General features: G+C 50.0%; 1 protein-coding gene across 1 annotated transcript; it reads right to left on the bottom strand.

Annotated features, from left to right (window-relative positions):
* Positions 1 to 554: 554 nt before the first annotated feature.
* OAS2 (2'-5'-oligoadenylate synthetase 2) lies at positions 555 to 19161 on the bottom strand. Its single transcript, XM_027576073.2, has 11 exons — positions 18856 to 19161; positions 17476 to 17746; positions 14763 to 14941; positions 13315 to 13550; positions 12674 to 12815; positions 9029 to 9202; positions 6891 to 7173; positions 5527 to 5714; positions 4231 to 4469; positions 2418 to 2571; positions 555 to 1694 (listed from the first exon to the last, which is right to left on the bottom strand). The coding sequence occupies exons 1-11, from the start codon at positions 19030 to 19032 to the stop codon at positions 1602 to 1604; spliced, it is 2136 nt and encodes a 711-aa protein (XP_027431874.1). The 5' UTR covers positions 19033 to 19161; the 3' UTR covers positions 555 to 1601.
* Positions 19162 to 20497: the final 1336 nt, after the last annotated feature.

Raw genomic sequence — 20497 nt, 5'->3', positions numbered from 1 at the left:
TAGAAGGGTCTGGTATCCAGTGATAGACTGAGTCGATGTGAATGCAGAGTGGTCATTCTTTCTTCAAGGGCTCTTTCTTTTGCCCTTGTTCTGGACAAGAGCGGTGGGGCGTTCCAACACCAGCTCGCTGGCACGGCACCAGCTGGGAGTCCTACTTGTCAATCCTGCTCTGACGTTACGTGGAGCCCGTGCAGGCCTCACAGTTAAATGGCAAGGTCCCAGCAAGGCTGCCTCCTCCTCAGATGCTAGCTAGCTGCGAGTGGGGTCCTCAGACTACCTGGACCCCCGCCCCAACTTGGCTACAAATTCAGGGGTTTCCATGGCCCCACTTTAGTTTCAATAACCTGCTGGAATGACTCACAGAACTCAGAAAAATGCCATTCTTACAATCACCATCTTATTATAAAGGATGTAAATGAACAGGCAGATGAAGAGATACACAGGAGGCGTGGGCTGGAAGAGTCTGGAGTGCAGAAGCCCCTTCCCCATGGAGTTCGGATGCACCATCTTCACAACACATTGCTCTGTTCACCAACCAGGAAACTTTCCAAGCCTTGCTGTCCAGAGTCTTTATTGGGGTTTCATTACAAAGGCACCATTAATTAAATCACTGGCCATGGGCTTGAACTCAATCTGTGGCCTTCTCTGCTCTTGGGCGGTTGGGGGGATGGGGCTGAAAATTTCAACCCTCTCATCACATGCCTGGCATCGACGGCATGGCCAATCCCTCCTTTAAACTCTTACCAAAGGGCCCAAACCTCGTCAGCATAAACTCAGGGGTGGTTGGAAGAGGCTCCTGGGGAATGCAAAAGACTCTCCTATCAGGGAAATTCCAAGGGGTTCTGAAGCTCTGTGCCAGGAGCTGGGGGCAAAGACTAGATATACTCTTTATTCTATAACAGTTGGTGTAGTGGTGTATGCGGTGGTAATAAAACTTTAAGTGGATATTTGAGGTTAAAATACTTAAGACTTTCAAGTATCTCTGAAGTTTAAGCCACAGCATAAAGCCTTAAGATTTGGCAAGAAGACACTCATCATGGTGGTGGTGGGGGGCAGGGGGCGGGGAGGGAGGCTCAGGAGCAAAAGACCGTAGGCTATTATGTATGTGAGGCAACAATTATAATGCAAACCTTTGGGGTTTCAGGGGCTAAGAAGATGCAGGGGAGACCTTCAACTCAGCAGGTGCAGACTGGGTTTTGTGTGCGGAGGGAAAGAGACAGGAGGTGGTCAGGCGGAGGAGTGTGAGAGCCAGGTCATGGAATTATGGGAACCCAGGGGCAGGGAGAGGGCTTCCCGCTGGGACTACGGAGAGATCCCTCTGCTAAGGCTTGAAGGAAAAGGAAGGAGCTAATGGGAAGACACACGATGGTTGACAGAACGATGGCATCCGTGAAGCTGGATGAGAGCGGATGAGTCTGGTAAGGCGGGTCACTTGCCGAGCGAGAGTTCAGCAGGCTGATGCTATGAAGGACTTGGTGTTCTTGATTTTGAGAGGAGTCAAAGTAGTGAGAGGAGGAGTGGAGGAGAGTGGATCTGGTGGTGACAGCAAACGGAATCTTTAAAAACAGCTGCCAGATGACTTCTAGAAGTCTCTTCTAGCGTTACCGTTCCAGGGTCCTACGACTTCTGAATGAGAACATCTCATTGACAATAGGATGCATCCCCATACCACAACTGCCCGGTGTCTGCACTGTCTGGAGAGAAAGAAATAGATGTGCCAGAATAAGACGTATCCTAAGCAGTTAAAACCACTGGTTGGTTAAAAGAGTCAGAGAAAAAGAAGAAGGAAGGGTATCTGAGAGGGTTCGTATTACCAGGGACAACTTTTGGGTACTGGTTATAGTGCAGATCTGGAGAACTAAAGCAAACTCTAGGGTTGGGCGGTTCTTCTGAAGCTGGGTTCTCACCTGGGGCGATTTTGCTCCTGACAGGACATGAGGCCATGTCTCGAGACTTTTTTAATGGTCCCAACTGGGACAACTAAAGAAGGTGCAGCCAGAAAGGGCCGGTAATGCCCCAGGGGACATTTGGCAATGTCTGCAGACATTTCTGGTGGCCACAGTGGTGGGACTAGGCATGCCGCTCAGCACCCGATGCTGCCCAGGACAACCCCCAGCCCAAAGAACTAGACAACCTATATGCCAACAGTTCCCCCAGTGGAAAAAACCTGCTCATAGAGCTGTTGCGTAAGTCCTGGGTCACCTGCCTTAGGATTGCTTGTAATGGGAAGGAAAAAACAAAAAAACAAAACAAAACAAAAAAACCCAGGCCTGTTTTGTTTTGTTCTCAGCTCCTGAGTTGGGCTATCTGTTATTTGTGGCGGAATGAATTCCAAGTTGCTACAACAGGAGAAGCTCTTTGATGTAAGCATGTCACGGGGGCATCTCCAGAGGACACTTCCTTTAGATTATTCTTACTGGCACTTTCCACGATCGTACAGGATATCCAGTCCCATCTTTGAAGCAGAAAGAGGACAACCATTCAGCAGCTTCTTTTGCTAGGAGATGCCAACACCATCGGTCTCCTCCACCCACATCACCGGTGGGGTCAGCTGGGTCCAAGATCACAGGCCTAAAGGAGAGTCAGAAGCATTACATGCTTTTTAAAACCAGTGGCCTCAGAATCAGGGGCCCATTACACTCTTAGCACCAAAACAACACGTCTTGTGTTTTAGATGCCAGTAATTCACACAAAGATACAAATGTAGGGATCCGAAGGGGTACGTGCACCCCAATGTTTATAGCAGCAATGTCCACAATAGCCAAACTGTGGAAAGAGCCAAGATGTCCATCGACAGATGAATGGATAAAGAAGAGGTGGTATATATACACAATGGAATATTATGCGGCCATCAAAAGGAATGAGATCTTGCCATTTGCAACGACGTGGATGGAACTGGAGGGTGTTATGCTGAGTGAAATAAGTCAATCAGAGAAAGACATGTATCATATGACCTCACTGATATGAGGAATTCTTAATCTCAGGAAACAAACTGAGTGTTGCTGAGTGGTGGGGGGTGGGAGGGATGGGGTGGCTGGGTGATAGACATTGGGGAGGGTATGTGCTACGGTGAGCGCTGTGAATTGTGCAAGACTGTTGAATCACAGATCTGTACTTCTGAAACAAATAACGCAACATATGTTAAGAAAAAAAAAAAGAAGATAGCAGGAGGGGAAGAATGAAGGGGAGTAAGTTGGAGGGGGAGACGAACCATGAGAGACGATGGACTCTGAAAAACAAACTGAGGGTTCTAGAGGGGAGGAGGGTGGGGGGGTGGGTTAGCCTGGTGATGGGTATTAAGGAGGGCACGTTCTGCGTGGAGCACCGGGTGTTATGCACAAGCAATGAATCATGGAACACTACATCAAGAAGTAATGATGTAATGTGTGGTGATTAACATAACAATAAAAAATTTTAAAAAATAGATGCCGGTAATTCAAACGTACTGATAGAATACAAAGTGATTTCCTAGAATTCAATTATATTTGCCAATAGTATTTTGAAAGCTGCTCATTATTATACACGGGACGGCATAAGACAAACATCTCCCTCCTGTTAGGTCGACTGAAATATGCTGCATAATTTAATCAACTGTGATGTCACGTCGGCCACGCCCATGGTAGCCAGCCAACCTGTGGTATTTTGTTCTCTCTTTCTTCTCCTCTATTCTTTCTCAAAGCTTTTTTCTTTCCTCTCTTTCCTTTTCTTTTGTTTCCCTTGTTCTTCTGTTCCGCCGGGAGCACTGAATGGACGCGCTAAGATTCCCCGCTATTCTTGAAGGATAGCGGTTTTGTGGGATGCGGTCTGAAAGGGTGGATAAAATCTGATCTAATAAATCTAATTCTCCTGTAGGACGAATTGGCCATGAAGGAATGATGTTGATATTTCTCAGGGACACACTTCCGACTTCCACACCCCTAAGACCTGATAACGAATTCACGCTTTTCCTTCCAACCTACAAAGATGGAAGCAACCCAGGGACCTGTATCTTGGTCCTTCCTTCTCTATTCCTCCTGGATGACATTCTTTCCTGCCCCCTACCCCCCTGGATTTCCTCCCTGGAGACTATGGGAGGTTCTGCTGGTTGGCACCTTTCCACCCCCACCCACCGCCATCCTCAGTTTCTCGTGGGGAATAATGAATCGCGACCCCAGGGAGGAGAATCCAGGTCGCTGGAATAGCATTGGAGGGAATCAGGTTAAGAAAAGGGGGTGGCAGGATTTGGGGCACCTGGTTCTCTGGATCTGGGTCAGTAGGAAGTTCCTCACAGTCTCATCCTCAAAGTTGTAATTGACCGTCCAGAAGACACAGAGCTGCTGATATTTTGTGATCAACTCCAGGACTGTCCGGAAACCTTCCGCGGTGTCGAAATTCTCTGCTCCACTCCCCTGCTCCCAGGAATAGATGGTGAGCAGCTCCAAGGCGTACTTTGGGGGCAGAGACCCCTTTTGCTTCAGTTTCCTTTCACACTGAGGGAAGAGGGGAACGTCAGACAGTACCAGTGAAGGCAGGGAGGTGCAGTGAGCTCAAAGAGTACAGCAGAGACCACACATTAACGGCCACTGGGGCCCCAGCGGGTAACTGAGGCACGAGACACAGTGCTGATGGGACTGGGCTGCTGGAGGTCTGAGCAGGTGCTCCCTTGGCAGCATGCAGATTTCCGGGTTGGGCTACGGCCATATAGGACTCCCTAGAGTTATACTACAGCGACCACTTACAAAACACCCACTGTGTGCTGACTGTGGGGCCAGGCATTTTACGTGTCATTCTTAATCCTCTGACAACGCCACCAAGCAGGCATAGATCGACGTTTCTGATGAAGACATGAGGCTTGAGGAGGGGAACTGACTCGCTCAAGGTCACACGGTAGCCCTGAGCTCTCTGAGCACCCTGGGGCTGCGGGTACGGCCGTTTCTCTGAGTTTCTGGGTTGGAAACCACAGAGCCCAGGGAACTGTAAACGGGAAGGAGACATCTCAGGAAAGAGCTGATGCTGTGCTGGATGTCTGCTGCATAGAGATACTCAGAAGGTCCCCTGTGTGCGAGACAGTGACGGAAGCAAAGGGAGGCTACCGGTTGCAGAAAATGCAGCCCCTGGTCCTGCCTGTAGCTGCAACCTGTCTTCCAAGGATGGCGTCTGTGTGTGCTAAGCATGGGCACTGAGCGGGGCGGGGGGGGTGGGGTGGGCAGTGAGCCGTGCTGGTGACCTGTAGGCATGTACATTCCCAATTTCACCTGTCCTTGGTAGGCAGAATAACTTGGATTCCTGCTGACTTCTCGGGGGGTCAGAGCAAAGGCAAAATAAGCAGCTTTGATGGGAGGGGATGCTCTATAGCTCACCCAACTTCACAGGTTTGGTGACGGGGACTCCACAGAGATATGCCGGATTAGTGGACAGAGTCCCGAAAGTGGCTCAGGCCCCAGCACGGCAGAGTGTGGGCACACGGAACACTTGATGGGAACCGGTTCCATGGGCACAGAGCACGATAAAAACAATTCCAGACAGCTGGAATGAGCACTGTCATACCTGTTTGTACCAGTGTTTCACCAGACGAATTAAATCCTTCAGTTTGGTGGGCCGGGAGACAACGAAGTTACACTGCAGTTCTGTGAAACAGGTGGAAAATTCTCCCCCCTCGGCGTCTGAGGATTTGTACAGATCGATGAGCTCAGCGTAGACCTTGGGGCTGGGTGGGGAGCCAGAATTCAGCTGACCTAGCATGGGGGAGATATTTAGTTTTTATGCTTTACTATGCATAAAAGTAACCGTTTTCAAATATTTTTGACCAATATAATTTAATTCTGGGAAATGATTTGGAATTCTATTGGTATATTTGAATGATTGATGTCTAAGATACTGGGAGTAATGAGATATTTGAAAAACTATACGGTCTATATGAGTAAGGGTGCTATTTTTAAAGTATTATCTAGATTTGCACTGTCTGATACGGTAGCCACCAAACAATGTGGTTATTTGCATTCAAATTAACTAAAGGGAAATAAAATAAAAAATTCAGTTCCTCAGTCCCACTAGCCACATTTCAAGCTCTTATTAGATATAGAACATTCCTATTATCACAGAAAGACCTTTTAGATAGCACTGATTGGGAGTTTGCTAACTATGGACGGTAGGCCAAATCTGGCCCACTTCTTGTTTTTGTAAATAAAGTTTTATTGGAACACTGCCATGCTCCTTCGTTAATGTATCGTCTATGGCTGCTTTCAGGTTACAATGGCAGAATCGAGTAGTTGTGACAGAAACTGTATGGTCCTCAAAGCTGAAAATACTTGCTACCTTGCCTTAACAACAACAACAAAAATTAGCTGACCTCCAATTTATACTGTTATTTCCTCTCTAGAGACACTAAGAACCATTTAGAGGGAAGGTATCAGAGTCTTCTTGATTCTGATTTGAAAAATGCCTGAAACAGTCTTGGTTTCTTTTAATATAACATTATGTATCTGTCATTCATGAACCGAATTTCCAAAGCAGATTGAAGGCACCCAGATTTCCTGCCTTTGCCTCAGAATTCTTCCCAGTCTGTTCTTTCATTTCCTTCACTAACACTTGTGGCATTTTATCTATAAATGTGTACAGAACTCCTGTGGACCCCATTCTTTGACAGGTATTGTGAGTGACACCACAGGAATATAAGAAGATAAAGAATATAGTCCTGGCCATCCTCGGGATCCTTAAGTGAGAAAGGAGAATGAACATGTCCACAGGTGTAAGGGATTGCTGCCATTACTCGTGCCACCTGCTGGAGTCACTAGACCCATGAGCCATTACTAGGTCACATGGCTTTCCCTCCACCCGCCTTGCCCCATCGCCCCAGAACCCGGCTTCCTCCTCTAGAAGTGAAGGTCTGGGGGGTGGGGGGGGAGTCTCACCTAGCGCGTTAAATGCAGGCAGCACATCAAAGTTCACACTTTCGTTGAGCACTTTGGATTTCAGAGAGAAGCTCAGCACCCTGGGAGCCTTCCATTTTGAAATCTCAAACTTCACTGCAAACTCTTTCTCCTGCTGACAGGCTACTAGCTGTTTATGGATTTCCTTGATGATACAGCATCTCTCGGCTTTTTGGGAGGTGTAGTTTTTAAGCGAGTCTGGGAACACGATGAGGTCAGCATCGGACCCAATCTTCAGAGCCGTGCCTTTGCCCATTGACCCTCCCTGGTGAAGAAAGGCAAGCGGAGATACAGCATTTTCTAGGTCCCAAGCCCCGAGCCCCCACGGGCTGGCGCCAGTGGGCTCATTAATGAGGTTGCCAAGGTTAGGGTTCCAGGTTAGGGTCCAGTTAGGGCTGAGTCCAAAGCAGAGCATTCAATTTTTCAAACGAATAGTTTGGTTTGAAAGGTTTTCTCATGCCCTTTGATGTGCTTATTAACACACAAGCAACTGATGGCTCGTTTCCAATTACCCACTTCTCATGTCAACTTCCTCAAGATTTCTCCCAAAGAGGATTTAGCTTTGTGTGAATTCCTGTGACCTGAGAGAAATCAAACTGGATGGAATCATTGCGTTGAAAGGTCCTCATCTGTCCCCTGAGTCATCTGTTTCCTCTAACAAGCTGGGGATCGTGGGACGAATATTCATGATTTAGGTGCCGGGCTCTGCAAACTTTCCGCAGGGGGCCGGGTAGTAAGTGTGGGCCATGTATGTCCCTGCCACACAGGCTTCTCCACTTGCTCCTTCCCTTTCTGCTCTACCAACTCTATTAGGCGCAGCTCCTTAGCTGACGGGCTGCTTCGAGGGCAGGTGGGGGAGAAAACGGTCCCAGGGCACCGTGCTGGGGGCTTTGCTCTGGGCACCAACCCTCATACTTGCTGCCCTGGGTGCCCCCAAAAAGCTCACTCGATTTTTATAGAGAACACGTTTGTTTTACCCATGGGTAGTCAATGCCTGGCAGCGGGTTAGGGGCAAGGGGAGGGTGTTCTGTCCCCTGTAAACAGGTGCTCAAACCTGCTTCATTCATGCGGCTGGTCTGTGAGTGTCGGCTTTCACCGGCCGCTCCATGCCCCCTCCTCACATTCAGGGGACACCTCCCCTGTCACCCAGCAGACAACCCTTTATAACTTCAGGAAGACAGAAAGCAACGTCCTATGCGCTGGTGGTTCTCTTCCTATTTTCTTCTGTGATATGCCACCATACCTTTTCTTATTTTTTTACTGTCAGGTTAATGGGGGGGGGGGGGTCTCAGGAGGGAAGGGAGAAAACAAGCTTTGACAATTCTAACACTGACCATGAACTCAGCCTGTGACCATGAACTCACTCCAATGACCCTCAGTGAGACATTTTACTCTACTGGTACCGGTCCCCGGGTCTGTGACAGGGCAGCAGGCCCCCAGGTCTGCTGGCGCCGTATGGGCCCTTCCCTGCTCCCTCCTCCGGACCACGGGCACCTGGTTATCTGGTCGCTGACCAACAGATGGAGGGAAGCGGGTTAGCCCATGGCCTTGACCCATGGAGAAGAATGACCCAATCTGCCGAATCTTTAGCTCAGTTGGTGGGACTTATCGGGCTGTGGTCATTAAAACAAGAAAGAGGTCACTTTTTGGTTCAGTTCACACCGAGCTTGGAAGCTGCGGTGGTTTGAATGGTAGCCCCCCCCCGCCCCCAGTGGATATGTCTGCTGGGAACGTGAGAACGTGACCTGACTTGGAAAAAGGGTCTTTGTGTAGATGTCATTGAGTGAGGGGTCTGTGGACCCTAAATCCAATGGCAGTTGTCCTTAGGAGACAAGAGAAAGAAGAGACCCGCAGAGGAGAGGTGAGGGGGAGACACAGGCAGAGATTGGGGGGGTGTAGGTCCCAGGTCAAGGCCGCTAAGGGCCACGGCAGCCCCCAGAAGCTCATACAGAGCCAAAGCAATGCTGTTAAGGATGGAAGCAGTGTGCGGGCAACCCCGATGAGAGCCGGGGTCCTGGGTGCCCATCTCCCCCCGCTTCCCTCCCGCCCCCCTTGCCCTCCGTCCACCGGCAGGCACTGCAGGGCTCCGGGAACCACGGAGGAGAAAGGCCAGCGCTCACCTTCACAGTCTTCTGAACCTTTCTCGCTGAAGGGCGAAAGCAATTTTTTTGAAGGAATTTACAGATGAAGTCAACAGCTACCGCGATCTGGTCTAGGAATTTTTTGTCGGGCTGGAGAAAGTCCTTGATAAACTTGTCTAGAAGATGGCCCGGGGTGGCAAACAGTGGTGCTGGCTGGGAAGGTAGACGAGCACTCAGCGCTTGCATTGACGCGCCACGAGAACATTCGGGAGAGTTCAAGGTGGTGCCCAAGACCCTCGCCCCCCCAACCCCCCCACCGGTCCCCTGCCCCAGAAACAAAAAATGTGAGTTGTTACTTCCTACCCCCAGGAGAGGTCTGACCCTTCCTGGGACTCGAAGCTGTTCTGGGTGTTGCCTTCTGTGGCTGGGAACCCTATAACATTTGTGCCCCCCCCCCCCCCCCGCCCCGCGCCGCCACCAGTCTCCCATTACCCGCAGGGACTGCGGATTTCTGGAGAAATGATCACACGCGAGCCTTTTCAGGCTTTATCAGCTTCTGTTGCACACATGTGCCCATGGGGATTGACTTCCCAGGGCTGCCCTAGCAACGTACCTCTGGGGGGCTTCCAGCGACAGAAATGTATTCTCTCACTGTTCCAGAGACTAAAGTCTGTGCTCAATGTGTCAGCAGAGCTGGGTGCCCTCTGAAGGCTCTAGGGCAGGAGACTTTCTTGCCCCTTCCAGCCTCTGGAGGCTCGAGCAACTCCTAGCCTTCACTGGCTTCGGGACATACCACTCTGGCCACTGATGTGTCTGGGTCTCCGTGTGCCTTCTTATAAGGACACCAGCCACTGGAGTCAGAGGCCATGCTAATCCTGAATGACCTCATCTCACTTATGACGCCTGCAAAGACCCTACTTCTAAAGAAGGTCCCATTCTGAGGATCCAGGTGGACGTGAGTTTTGGGGGACACTATTCAACCCTCTATACTGTTCTCAGGGTACTGAGGAGAGAGCCAGCCTGGGATCAGGGGGGCTGTGGGTTCAGTCTGAAGGGACACTTCTCTGCTCCAAAAGGCGTTGTGGAGGGTGGGACGTGCTACTTCCTTGCATCTGTGGTCACTTACAGAAAGAAATCATATTCTGATCTCTAAATGGGGTCTGGCCTGCACAGAAGTGCAATTCTTTCCTCTTCAGTAGAAAAGCTCAGACTGTGGGGTCTGCTCCATGTCTCATGGGTCATGACGCCCCATGGGAGGCCCCTCCGCTCCCTGCCCCACCTGCTCACTCAGTCTACCCTAGAGGTCCCAGTCCGCGGAGGTGGAGGGGAGGTGACGCCCCCATCTCCCCACATGTCCGCGTCTTAATCTCCAGAACCTGTGCATATGTTTCCTTATATGGAACGTGGAACTTTCCAGATGTGGTTAAGCTAAGGATCTTGAGATGGGGGAATTATCCTGGATTATCCAGGTGTACCCAATGTCATCACAAGGGTCCTTAGAAGAGGGAGCATCAGAGTTATATAGAGAGATTGAAGGCTAGAAGCTTTAAATTAAATTAAATTAAATTTGTGTTTTTTTCAGCTTTGAAATTTGTGGTTTTTCTTTCCTCCTCCTTCCTTCCTCTCTTCCTTCCTTCCTCCCTTCTTTCCTTCCCTCCTTCCAACAGTAAGAGGAAGCAAACACACTGCTCTGTATAGGTACCACCCCTTTGCTGGCAAGCACGCACAAGGCGGGCCAGCTCTCCTTGGGGACGGGGGTGGGCTGGTCAGCTTAAAAGTTGAAGGTCAACCTTGGTTGCCTCCAGATGTTCACAGTGGACCTCACCGGGTGCTTGAAGGCAAATTCATTGCCAGTACTGCCCTTCCCACAGGGCTGAGTATCATGGGGGGCACGTGTGCGTGTGTGTGCGTGCCCTCCAGTGCCCAGATGCCCTGATGCAGCAGGTCATGGGCCTGAGTCGCCTCCAACAGCTCTCATGAGAGGGATGGCCTCCTAGTTCTGGAAACAGAGGTTGATTGGGTAGAAAAGGGAGCAAAAGCAGGGATCAAAAGATGGCTTAGGGGCAGCACGAGAACTAAATGCAGCAGGGGCTACTGGGCTGGGAAAAGCTGGCTATCAGAAACATTCTTTGGATAATTGGCAAGCTCTGGAAATGGACTGTAGCTGGAGGGTAATAACGTATTCATCTTACTCTCTGGAACTCGATCATTGCGTGTGGTTAGCTAAGAGAATGTCCTTATCTGGCAGCCAACTCCAATAGCTCCATATAAGCAGCACTCACAACACTGATGATGATGATGATGGTGAGTATGTGTGCATACACACAGACCGGAACACAGCTAAAGAGGTCAAAGGTTAAACATTTGGGTGTCTAGGTCGATGCAGCGGTTCACTGAACCATTTTTACAACTTTTCTCTACGTTTGAAAATTTTCAGAATAAAGTTGGGGGGGGGATATCTTTTAAAAGGCTGTTTTAGGAAGCCAGGAAAATTGAGGTCAGGGAGAAGAGACCAGAGTCCAGTGAAAGTCAGGAAAAGAATGGGCATACCATGTTCCTTCTGGATCCAGGCAGGGAGCTCCCCGCCCACAGGGTCCTTCCCGTCCAGGGGCCCAGGCATTTGGGAAGCTCACTTATAACCCATCTTTGCTCAGGTGACCCTCAACTTTCTGTGCCAAATGGAACGTAGATCCACCCTTAGCATACTTCGGATGTAAATTAGTCCCATGTCTGTGCAGTGTGGAATTTGGTTGTCCTCAAATGACACATTTGTCCCCCTGCCATCCCATGACCCCCAGAAAATGGAAAGGATTCAGTGGCCTAGACTGATAATGTTCTTGTTGAATCGTCCTTCTCCAACAAGCTCCGAGAGCGCAGGGGCATTCTGTGGGGGGTAGGTTGGCTTCTCCTTTGGGGGCTGGGAGGGGAAGCCGGCCTATCTGCCTCACAGCCGGCCCCTTGATCTGCGCTCCAGTTTGGGGACGGGGCAGCTGCCGTGCACTCGCCTGGGGCTCTGCTCCGTGCGGTCCGTCCCCACCTCTCCACCTGCTGTCTCTCCTGCAGCAATTAACTGAAATCTCTAGTCTGCGGGTGCCCTTTTCTCTTTGTTCAGTTTTGCTCTTTACCATCATTTTAACAGAAAAGGGTGGCCCCTAACGGTGTGTTATGGATTGAACCGTGTCCCCCTAAAGGATATGTTGAAGTCCCATCCTCCAGTACCTGTGAATGTGACCTTATTTGGACATAGGGCCTTTGTATGAGGTAATCAAGTGAAGATGAGACCATTGGGGTAAGTGCTAATCCAACGGGCCTGGCATCCTTATAAGAAGAGGAGGGAGACATTGCGAAGAGACGCCACAGAAGGCCATGTGACAACAGAGGCGGAGGTGAAAGGGATGTGGCCACATGCCAAGGAGCACACCAGCAACCACCAGAAGCAAGGAAGTATCCTCCCCTGGAGCCTTCAGAGGGAGCCCAGCCCAGCCCACACCCTGACCTTGGACTTCTAGCCTCCAGATCTGTGAGAGAATACATTTCTGTTGCTGTGAGCCACCAGCGTGTATGACACTTTGTTCCCACAGCCCTAGAAAATCCACACATGGTGCTCTTGGCTAAGACCGGGTCTGGGTGTCAGGACGCCCTCCCTGCAGCATGACATGAGCTGTATTTGCAAAGCTCTCTCACCAGAACGTTCCACGATGGTCCAGGTGACTCATTCTGGCTGAGAGAAGACAACCAGCTCTCAGCTTCTTGCTTTAGCTGTTGCCAACACGACCTATCTTTGCTCACATTATTGGTTGGGTCAGCTGGATCCAAGATTACTGGCCTATGAATTACATTAGATTAAAAGAAATCAGTTGGGCTGCGTGTGGAAGAAGAAATCCACGTTGGGGAAGGAGGACTGCACCGGGCGTCTGGTAACCCGGGCTCCAGCACCCGTGCTTCCTCTCGGTTGCTCAGGTGCTTTGTCTGAGATGGCTAGACCCTCTGCTCCTGGCCTCTCTGTTTCACAAAGATGTTCCATTAATAACGTAATAAAAGAGCCCCTTCCTTCTATAAGGGGAAGCACCTCTCAAGTGTTTGGGGGACAACATATGACGACAGTCTGAAATGTGAAAAGCATTGGTCAGGTTCCCCTATTTCAGGCAGACCCCGCTCTGCCTCCCGCCACACGCCCCCCCCCCCCCCCCCCCCCCCCCCCCGCCGCTGGTGTTCTTTTGGTGCATCCTTGGCTGGGAGGGACGGGGCTGAGCCCTTATGCTAAGGCACACAGCCTGGCTTGCAGGCGAACAGGTAAAGAGAGAGGGTGGAGGGAAGCTTGGTACCTCGATGACCGGAGCTGGCTCAGCAGAATGTTCCGGACTGTCTCGTTCTCAAAGTTGTAGTTGACTACCCAATAGACGCACAGCTGCTCCTGCTGTCTGATTAGCCCCAGGACAGTTCTGATGCCTTCTGCCATGTCAAAGTTTTCTGCTCTGCACCCCTGTTCCCAGGCATAGACTGTAAGCAGCTCCAGAGCATACATGGGCTGAGGGGGTAAATCTTTCAGCTTTTCCTGGCACTGTGGGAGAAGAAAGGGGTAGTGTCTAATCTGGGGACCCAGTTCCCCCCACCCCCGTGCCAGGGGCCTGAAATCAAGGAATCAGAAGTCTATAGGAAGTCACCACCCCCAACCAGTGACTAAAAGGATGCCATGCCTAAAATCCGATGGATTTTAGTATCAAGCATCGGCAAGGATGGGGAGCACCTGAAACCGTTGTACATTGCTGATGGGAGTGTCATTAGGTACAACCATTTGGGAAAACTACTGTCGGCAGTACTTCCTAAAGTTAAATATATATTATTACAGATATTTAATATATTATATATATTTATGTAATGATATATATTTTATATACTATATAATAATATGGTATATAGTCTGCATATGTATTTATTATGTGCACACATATACATATATAAATATATCACGTATATATGTATAAATATGTATACATACATATTCAGATACCTTATAACCCAGCACTTCCACTCCTGTATATTTACCCAAGAGAAATGAGTGCTTAAACTCACAAAAAGACATGTAGGGGAATATCCATAGTACCCTAATTCGTAATAGCCCCAATTTGGACATGACCCAAATGTCCATTAGCAGAATGGATAAAGGTGTGGCATACCAAGACAAGAGAATCCTACAGAACGACGAAACACCACAACTACATGCAACAACAGAGACAGATCTCTCAGACGTCATGTTGAGGAAAAGAGGGCAGACAGAGTATGTCCGGTACCATTCCATTGATTTCAAGCTCAAAAACGAGGAGAGCTGATTGGTGGTGACAGACATTAGGATGGTGGTCGTTTGGGGGGAGTATTAACCGGGAAGGGGCTTGAGGCAGCTGCTGGGATGCAGGAAAGGTGCCCTATTTTGATCTGGATGTTGCCAAAAAGGTTATAAAAATGCACTGAGCTGGGGGCACCTGGGTGGCTCAGTCGGTTAAGCATCTGACTCTTGACTCTTGATTTCGGCTCAGGTCATGATCTTGGGGTCCTGAGATGGAACTCTGTCCTCAGCGAGGCGTCTGCTTGAGAGTCTCTCTCTCCCTCTGCCTCCTTCCCCCTCACACTCTCCCTCTCTGTCTCAATAAATAAATGAAACCCTTAAAAAATTGCACTGAGCTCTATACTTAAGAGCGTCGTACTTTCCTGGCTGTGGATGATCTTGGTGAAGAGGAATTGGACGACAGCACTAGAAACATAGTTTGAAAATTACCTGTTGGTACCAGTGCTTTACCAAGAGGATCAAATCCTTCAGTTTTCTGGGACGGTTGTGAAAAAACCTCTGCTGGAGTTCTGCGAAGCAGACAGAGAACTCGCCGGGGCGGGCTTTTGTCATGTCCAAGGCTCTTTTGAGCTCTCGGTAGGTCTGGGAGCTGGGCTTCTCGCTTAGGCCTGGTGCAAAAGAGAAATGGAGAACCTGTGGTGTTTAGGCGGCCTGCCCCCGGGGAGCCAGCCGTGAAGCTCTGCTGGGGTTCAGCAGTGCACGTCAGTGGCTTCACCTGTAGGGGGACCGGTGTGTCCACCTAAAAGGTGAGGGGCGGCGAGCCTCGCGTGATAATAAAATGGCCACTGCGAAAACCACATGGTGCTGGTCTTAGGCAAGATAAGCAGGAACGGAAGGATGGAAAACACAATTATAAATGAGGAGGGGGAGCTCTGAATTAGGAGGGAAAGGTGGCTTCTTGAACAAATGGTGTTGGCACGGCTGGCATATCCCTGGAAGAAAATAGGGTCCATAGATTGCATACGGTATATTCTGCTATGGAGCCCAGCTGGTGAGCGTTCTGTTTTGGAGAGTCAAGGGTACAGGGACTCTGAGGAGGCAGGTAAGGTGAAGGCAGGGTACTGGAGGCTGGGGTTTGGAGGACAGGGAGTAGGCATACTACCCTCAGAACTGGACCCTGTGATGCCAGGTAGTGGTTCTCAAACTGGGTGCCAGTCGGAATCCTGCTGCACAGCTAATCTGGAGCATGGGCCCAGGAGGCTCTCAAGTCCAGATTAGCTTTGCAGGAGGTCTGACACCCAAGTGGAGAGAGCTCGGCCTCTCTTTTTTCACTAAGTTTCTCAGGGGATTCTGATCCCCACGGAAGTTTGAGAACCACTGGTGTGGGGCTAAAGAAGCATATGCCACGGAGGGGAGGGATGTCAATAGGGTCGCAGAATTTCCTCAGGATTTCCACTCTTGCTAGCGGAGCTCTACTGTTTACAAGCACACTTTACAAACACACAAACAAGAGGAGCCAGTAGCCAGCTTGTTCCTTTCATTCACTCCGACAGATTATTTAAGAATTCCCCAGTAGGTTACTTTTCCCAGAAAGCAATCCTTATAGGGTCCTTCCCCAGAGGGATTTCGGTTGGGAATGTGTAGTTCTAGCGCCACCTGGTGGCAGCGCCTGGATACCACATGCGAGGAAGAGCGTGTTTGTCGTTTTCACACCATCCTTGCATGTTAGGGTGAACCCAGCAGACGGCGCCCTGGCCCAGTCTCCAGCCACCATACTCCGAACAAGCGAGAACATAGGATTTCCTAAGAATTCTGAGTCACACGGGGTCTCTTCACCTTGACCCCAGACCTTGTGTGAGGTAGTCCTTATCATCCTAAAGGCCCCGTAAACTAGCCATTTCGAGTCTGATCTTAGAGGTGGCAAAAGTGGGTAAGTGGCGGGACCAGGATAGGAACTGAGGGCTGCCTACCTTCCAAACCAGTGCACTTTTCTCTATCTTGGTTGCCTTCCTGTGAATGTGAGTCACCGAGGTGTGTGTGTGTGTGTGTGTGTGTGTGTGTGTGTGTGTGTCTTCATCTTTTCTTTTTAAAGATTTTATTTATTTGAGAGAGAGAGAGAGAATGAGAGATAGAGAGCACGAGAGGGAAGAGGGTCAGAGGGAGAAGCAGACTCCTTGCTGAGCAGGGAGCCCGATGCGGGACTCGATCCCGAGACTTCAGGATCATGACCTGAGCCGAAGGCAGTTGCTTAACCAATTGAGCCACCCAGGCGTCCTGTGTGTCTTCGTCTTAGAGGCATCCCAGCTTCGGGTTTAGAAGATCTGGGCTTTTTATTCTAGTTCTATCAGTAACTGGCCGTGTGTCTCTGGGACATTCCTTTCCTTCAGTTTTCCTGTTTGCTTAATGAGGGGTTTAACAGCTCTGGCATTTAAGTTTGTGATTACATGCACCTGTGCTTGAGACTACACTGTCACTAGGCTGAGCTTTATCCTTCCTTCTTATCTACCATCCATCCATCCATCCATCCTTCCTTCCAACCAGTCTGTCATATCCATTCATCCTTTCTTCCTTCCTGCCTTCCTGCCTTCCTTCCTTCTGTCCAACCATTCACCCATCCAATCTATCACCCATCCGTCCATTTGTCCATTCAACTAACCATCCATTCCTCCAACCAGTTGCCCATGGGAAGGGCAACCAGTTGCCTTGATGTTGACCTAGTCAGAAGGCAGACTCCAAATGCCTGCCCCAGCTGAACTTTTCGCAGATGTTTGCCCCATCCTCTTCTCACCAACAGTTATTCTAGTCTAAGTCCCCAGGGGGTGGTGTGTGGACCAGCAGCAGCAGAGTCCGTGGCCCTGCCCCAATCTCCTGAATCAGAACCTGCATTTTATCAAGGTTCCCTGGTGATTTGTATGCATGTCATAGTTTGAGAAACTCTGCTCTAGATTCTGGAATCTAGGACATTTTCTCCAAAGTCAGTTAGGAGGTGGGGGAAATGTTCTAGAGAAGAGAGTAGGCCTAGGGCAGGAGGGACCTCCTCTCTTGAAGGTATGTGGTCCCTGGCTTTGGAACATACCAGTGGTGTGTATCCCATCCCCAGCCTCGAGGACCCCCATGGCTATCTGCTACCCCTTTCTTCGGCTTTGCTCTCTCAGCACACCTCTCCAGACCAGCGCTCTCCACACACCCAGGAGCAACTCACCCAGAGCGTTGTAGGCAGGCAGCACTGCAAAAGTGATACTCTGCCATTTTGTGGATAGCCGGAGGGTGAGCCCACCGTGGAACCTTCCGGTCTCCATTTTGGCCGGCGGCTTCTTTGTGAGCTGATAGTCTTTCAGACACTGCCAGATGTTGTCGAGGATTTTATCTTGTTTTTTTTTCTGATCCTGGAAACATTCAAGGTCACTGACAAAGATGACAATTGTCCCATCGGAGTTGCCCCTCAACATGGTTTTCCTGCCATAGGAGCCGCCCTGCCAGTGACAGAGACGTAGATGTGAGACTCTGGACCCTTTGGGGTCCCCGGATGCCCCAGCAGGCCATAGTATTTCTCAAATCAAGCCAAAGCCTCAAATGGCGCCAGGCGTCCATTTGTCCACCCAAAGACCTGAATCAGGATGGTCGTAGCAGCCCCTCTCATACGAGCCTCTGACTGGAGGCAGCTCCAATGGCCATCAGCAATAGAGTGGACAAATGTGGTGTCTTCGCACACTGGAGAACTATCCAGCGTTGAAAGGGTAAAGAGATGCCTGCACACAACAACATCCATTTCATAAACAGGATGGGGTCCAAGAAGCCATACAACAAAGCCGCACTGTGCATGATTTCATTTATATCCAGCCGCCAACCTGTCTGGTTTTCCCAGGACATTCCCAGTTTTAGCACAGAAAACCCCTCGGTTCTGGGCAGACCAGCATGGGGTTGGTCACCCTACAATTACGCCAAGGTAAAAACAAACAAACAAACAAACAAACAAACAAAAAACAAAAAACGGCAAAACGAATCTACGCTGTCAGAAGTCTGCAGAGTGGTTAGGGGAGGGCTGGGGGTAGGGACTGGATCGTGGGTCCCGGGGCTCTTGGGGCCGGGAAGGTTTCCTTTCTCCATCTGGGTGTAGGTGACACAGGTGTGTTGTTTGTGAAAATCTATTGGGATGTACACTTAGATCAGTGCCCTTTTCCTATGTTTTATTTTAATTAGGAAAAAGTGAACCATATCGAGAGGCGGGATGGCCTCGTGGTTCGGCGCGTGTGCTCCCAAGCAGACTATGGCCCCATACCAAGAACATTATATACTTAAGCCTCATTACAGTCTGGGATTATTCTTCCTCTCTCATTTTACAGATTCAGAGACTGAAGCACAGAGAGGTTAAGCAACCTGCCCCCGGGTGCACAGTAGTCCAGGCAGAGCTGCTCCTAAACCCGTGCTCCATCACCTCCCTCGAGGGTGGGGAGGGCAAGAGGATGTCTTGTGCACCCAAAGCCTGTCACCCGGGAGGCACTCAGCACCACGTCACTCCTCCTTCCAGTGGCCATGGAACCTCCAGGCTCCCAGAAGCCCTGACCCCCAGCCGTCCACTCACGTTCACCACACTCATCGTGTGGGGGATCTGGTCCGTCTCCTGCAGCACGGCACAGATGGCGTTCACCGTGTCATCGATCTGCATCTGACACTCTCCATAGGGCCTCAGGGAGTTCTGGATCAGCTCATCCAGCTTCTCGGGCTGCACGGAGTACAGATGTGATGCCCAGCTCCCCATTGCTCCTGGCGGCCGTGGTGACGGCTAACTGGACAAGGAAGGGAAAGGAGAAGGAACCACTCCCTTGCCTGGAGCCAGGAAACTAAAACTCACATTCAAGAACCAGGAAACTGCAAATCACCAGGCGAGAGCCTAGAAACCGAAACTCACAGAATGCTCCCAGCTGACTTCCTCGTAGAGAATTCTGCCCACCCCTGCAGGGTGGGCAGCTGGCCAGTCCGCTCCTCCCTGGGCGTCCTTTTTTTTTTTTTTTTTTTTAAGATTTTATTTATTTATTTGAGAGAGAGAGAGCACAAGCAGGGGGAGTGGGAGAGGGAGAAGCAGGCTTCCTGCCGAGCAGGGAGCCCGATGTGGGACTCAATCCCAGGACCCTGGGATCATGACCTGAGTCGAAGGCAGACGCTTAACAACCGAGCCACCCAGGCGCCCCATCCCCGGGTGTCCTTGCATTTAGACTCTGGAGCCCCCTTAGGACGGCTTGATCCATGCTAGTGTGTCCTTGAACACATCGCCTGCTCTCTTTGTGCTTCAACTTCCCCATCTGTGAAATGGCATAACAATGGTACCTGTCTCATAGGGTTCACGTTAGAACAGGGAGGGGACACTTGGCAAATGCTATTTAAGAAGTTGTTAAGCAAATCATCTTTTTACAGGGGACTGAGGTCATCTTTCGAGGCTCTTTCCCTTTTCCCCTTGTCAAAAAACAAAATTCAATGGCATAAATTTGAAGATCTTTTTGGCTTCATTAAGTGCTTCATAAGTTGGGCAGCATCCCTCCTAGAAAGTAGAAAGAGCTCCAGAAGTTGTTACACAATGGAAGGCTTTTATAGGAAGGAGGCGGAGCAAGAAGCTGTTAACAGGAAAAGAAAGAACTGTTTCAGGCCAGGACATGTTTTTGGAGCCAAGGGACTGGGCTGGCAGAGTGTTTATCCAGCAGATGACATCACTAGTGCTGATGGGGAAATCTCAGGCTGACTCTTCAAAGGTCACGTTCCAGGCATATGTCAAAACTGTAATGAAGTCTCTGTTTGCTGTCATGGGGGGCATTTGGGGCTTGGTTTTTCCTTTTTAACACCCTTGTCTCCAGGGCCTGGGAAGTCAGAGTCGATGAGAGCAGCAAGGAGAAAAGGACCCAGAGAGGGGACTGATCTGCTCAGGGACACACAGAAAGGCAAAATCTGAGCCAGACTCAGGTTCTAGTTCTGCCGGTGCGTGATGTGGGACACAAAGGCAGAAGGAAATGTAGATAAAATTAAATTCCTTCTAACCTGAAGCCTGACAAATACTTGAGGCAGGTGGAATATAACATTCCTCCAGGAAACTCCTGTCTTAACGCTAACGCTTTGCTAGAGGGAAAAACTACCTTAGCTTGACAATGGCAAGGCCTCCAGGATGCTGTGAGTCTTCTTCAGCACTGGAAAATCCTTTTGGAACGTCCCTTGGCTTCAGTTTCCCCAACCCCAAA

Source organism: Zalophus californianus, chromosome 14 (assembly GCF_009762305.2).
Source record: "Zalophus californianus isolate mZalCal1 chromosome 14, mZalCal1.pri.v2, whole genome shotgun sequence".
Taxonomy (NCBI): Eukaryota; Metazoa; Chordata; class Mammalia; order Carnivora; family Otariidae; genus Zalophus; species Zalophus californianus.
Note: the sequence above shows the minus strand (reverse complement) of the source record. Positions and strands in the feature narration are given on the sequence as shown.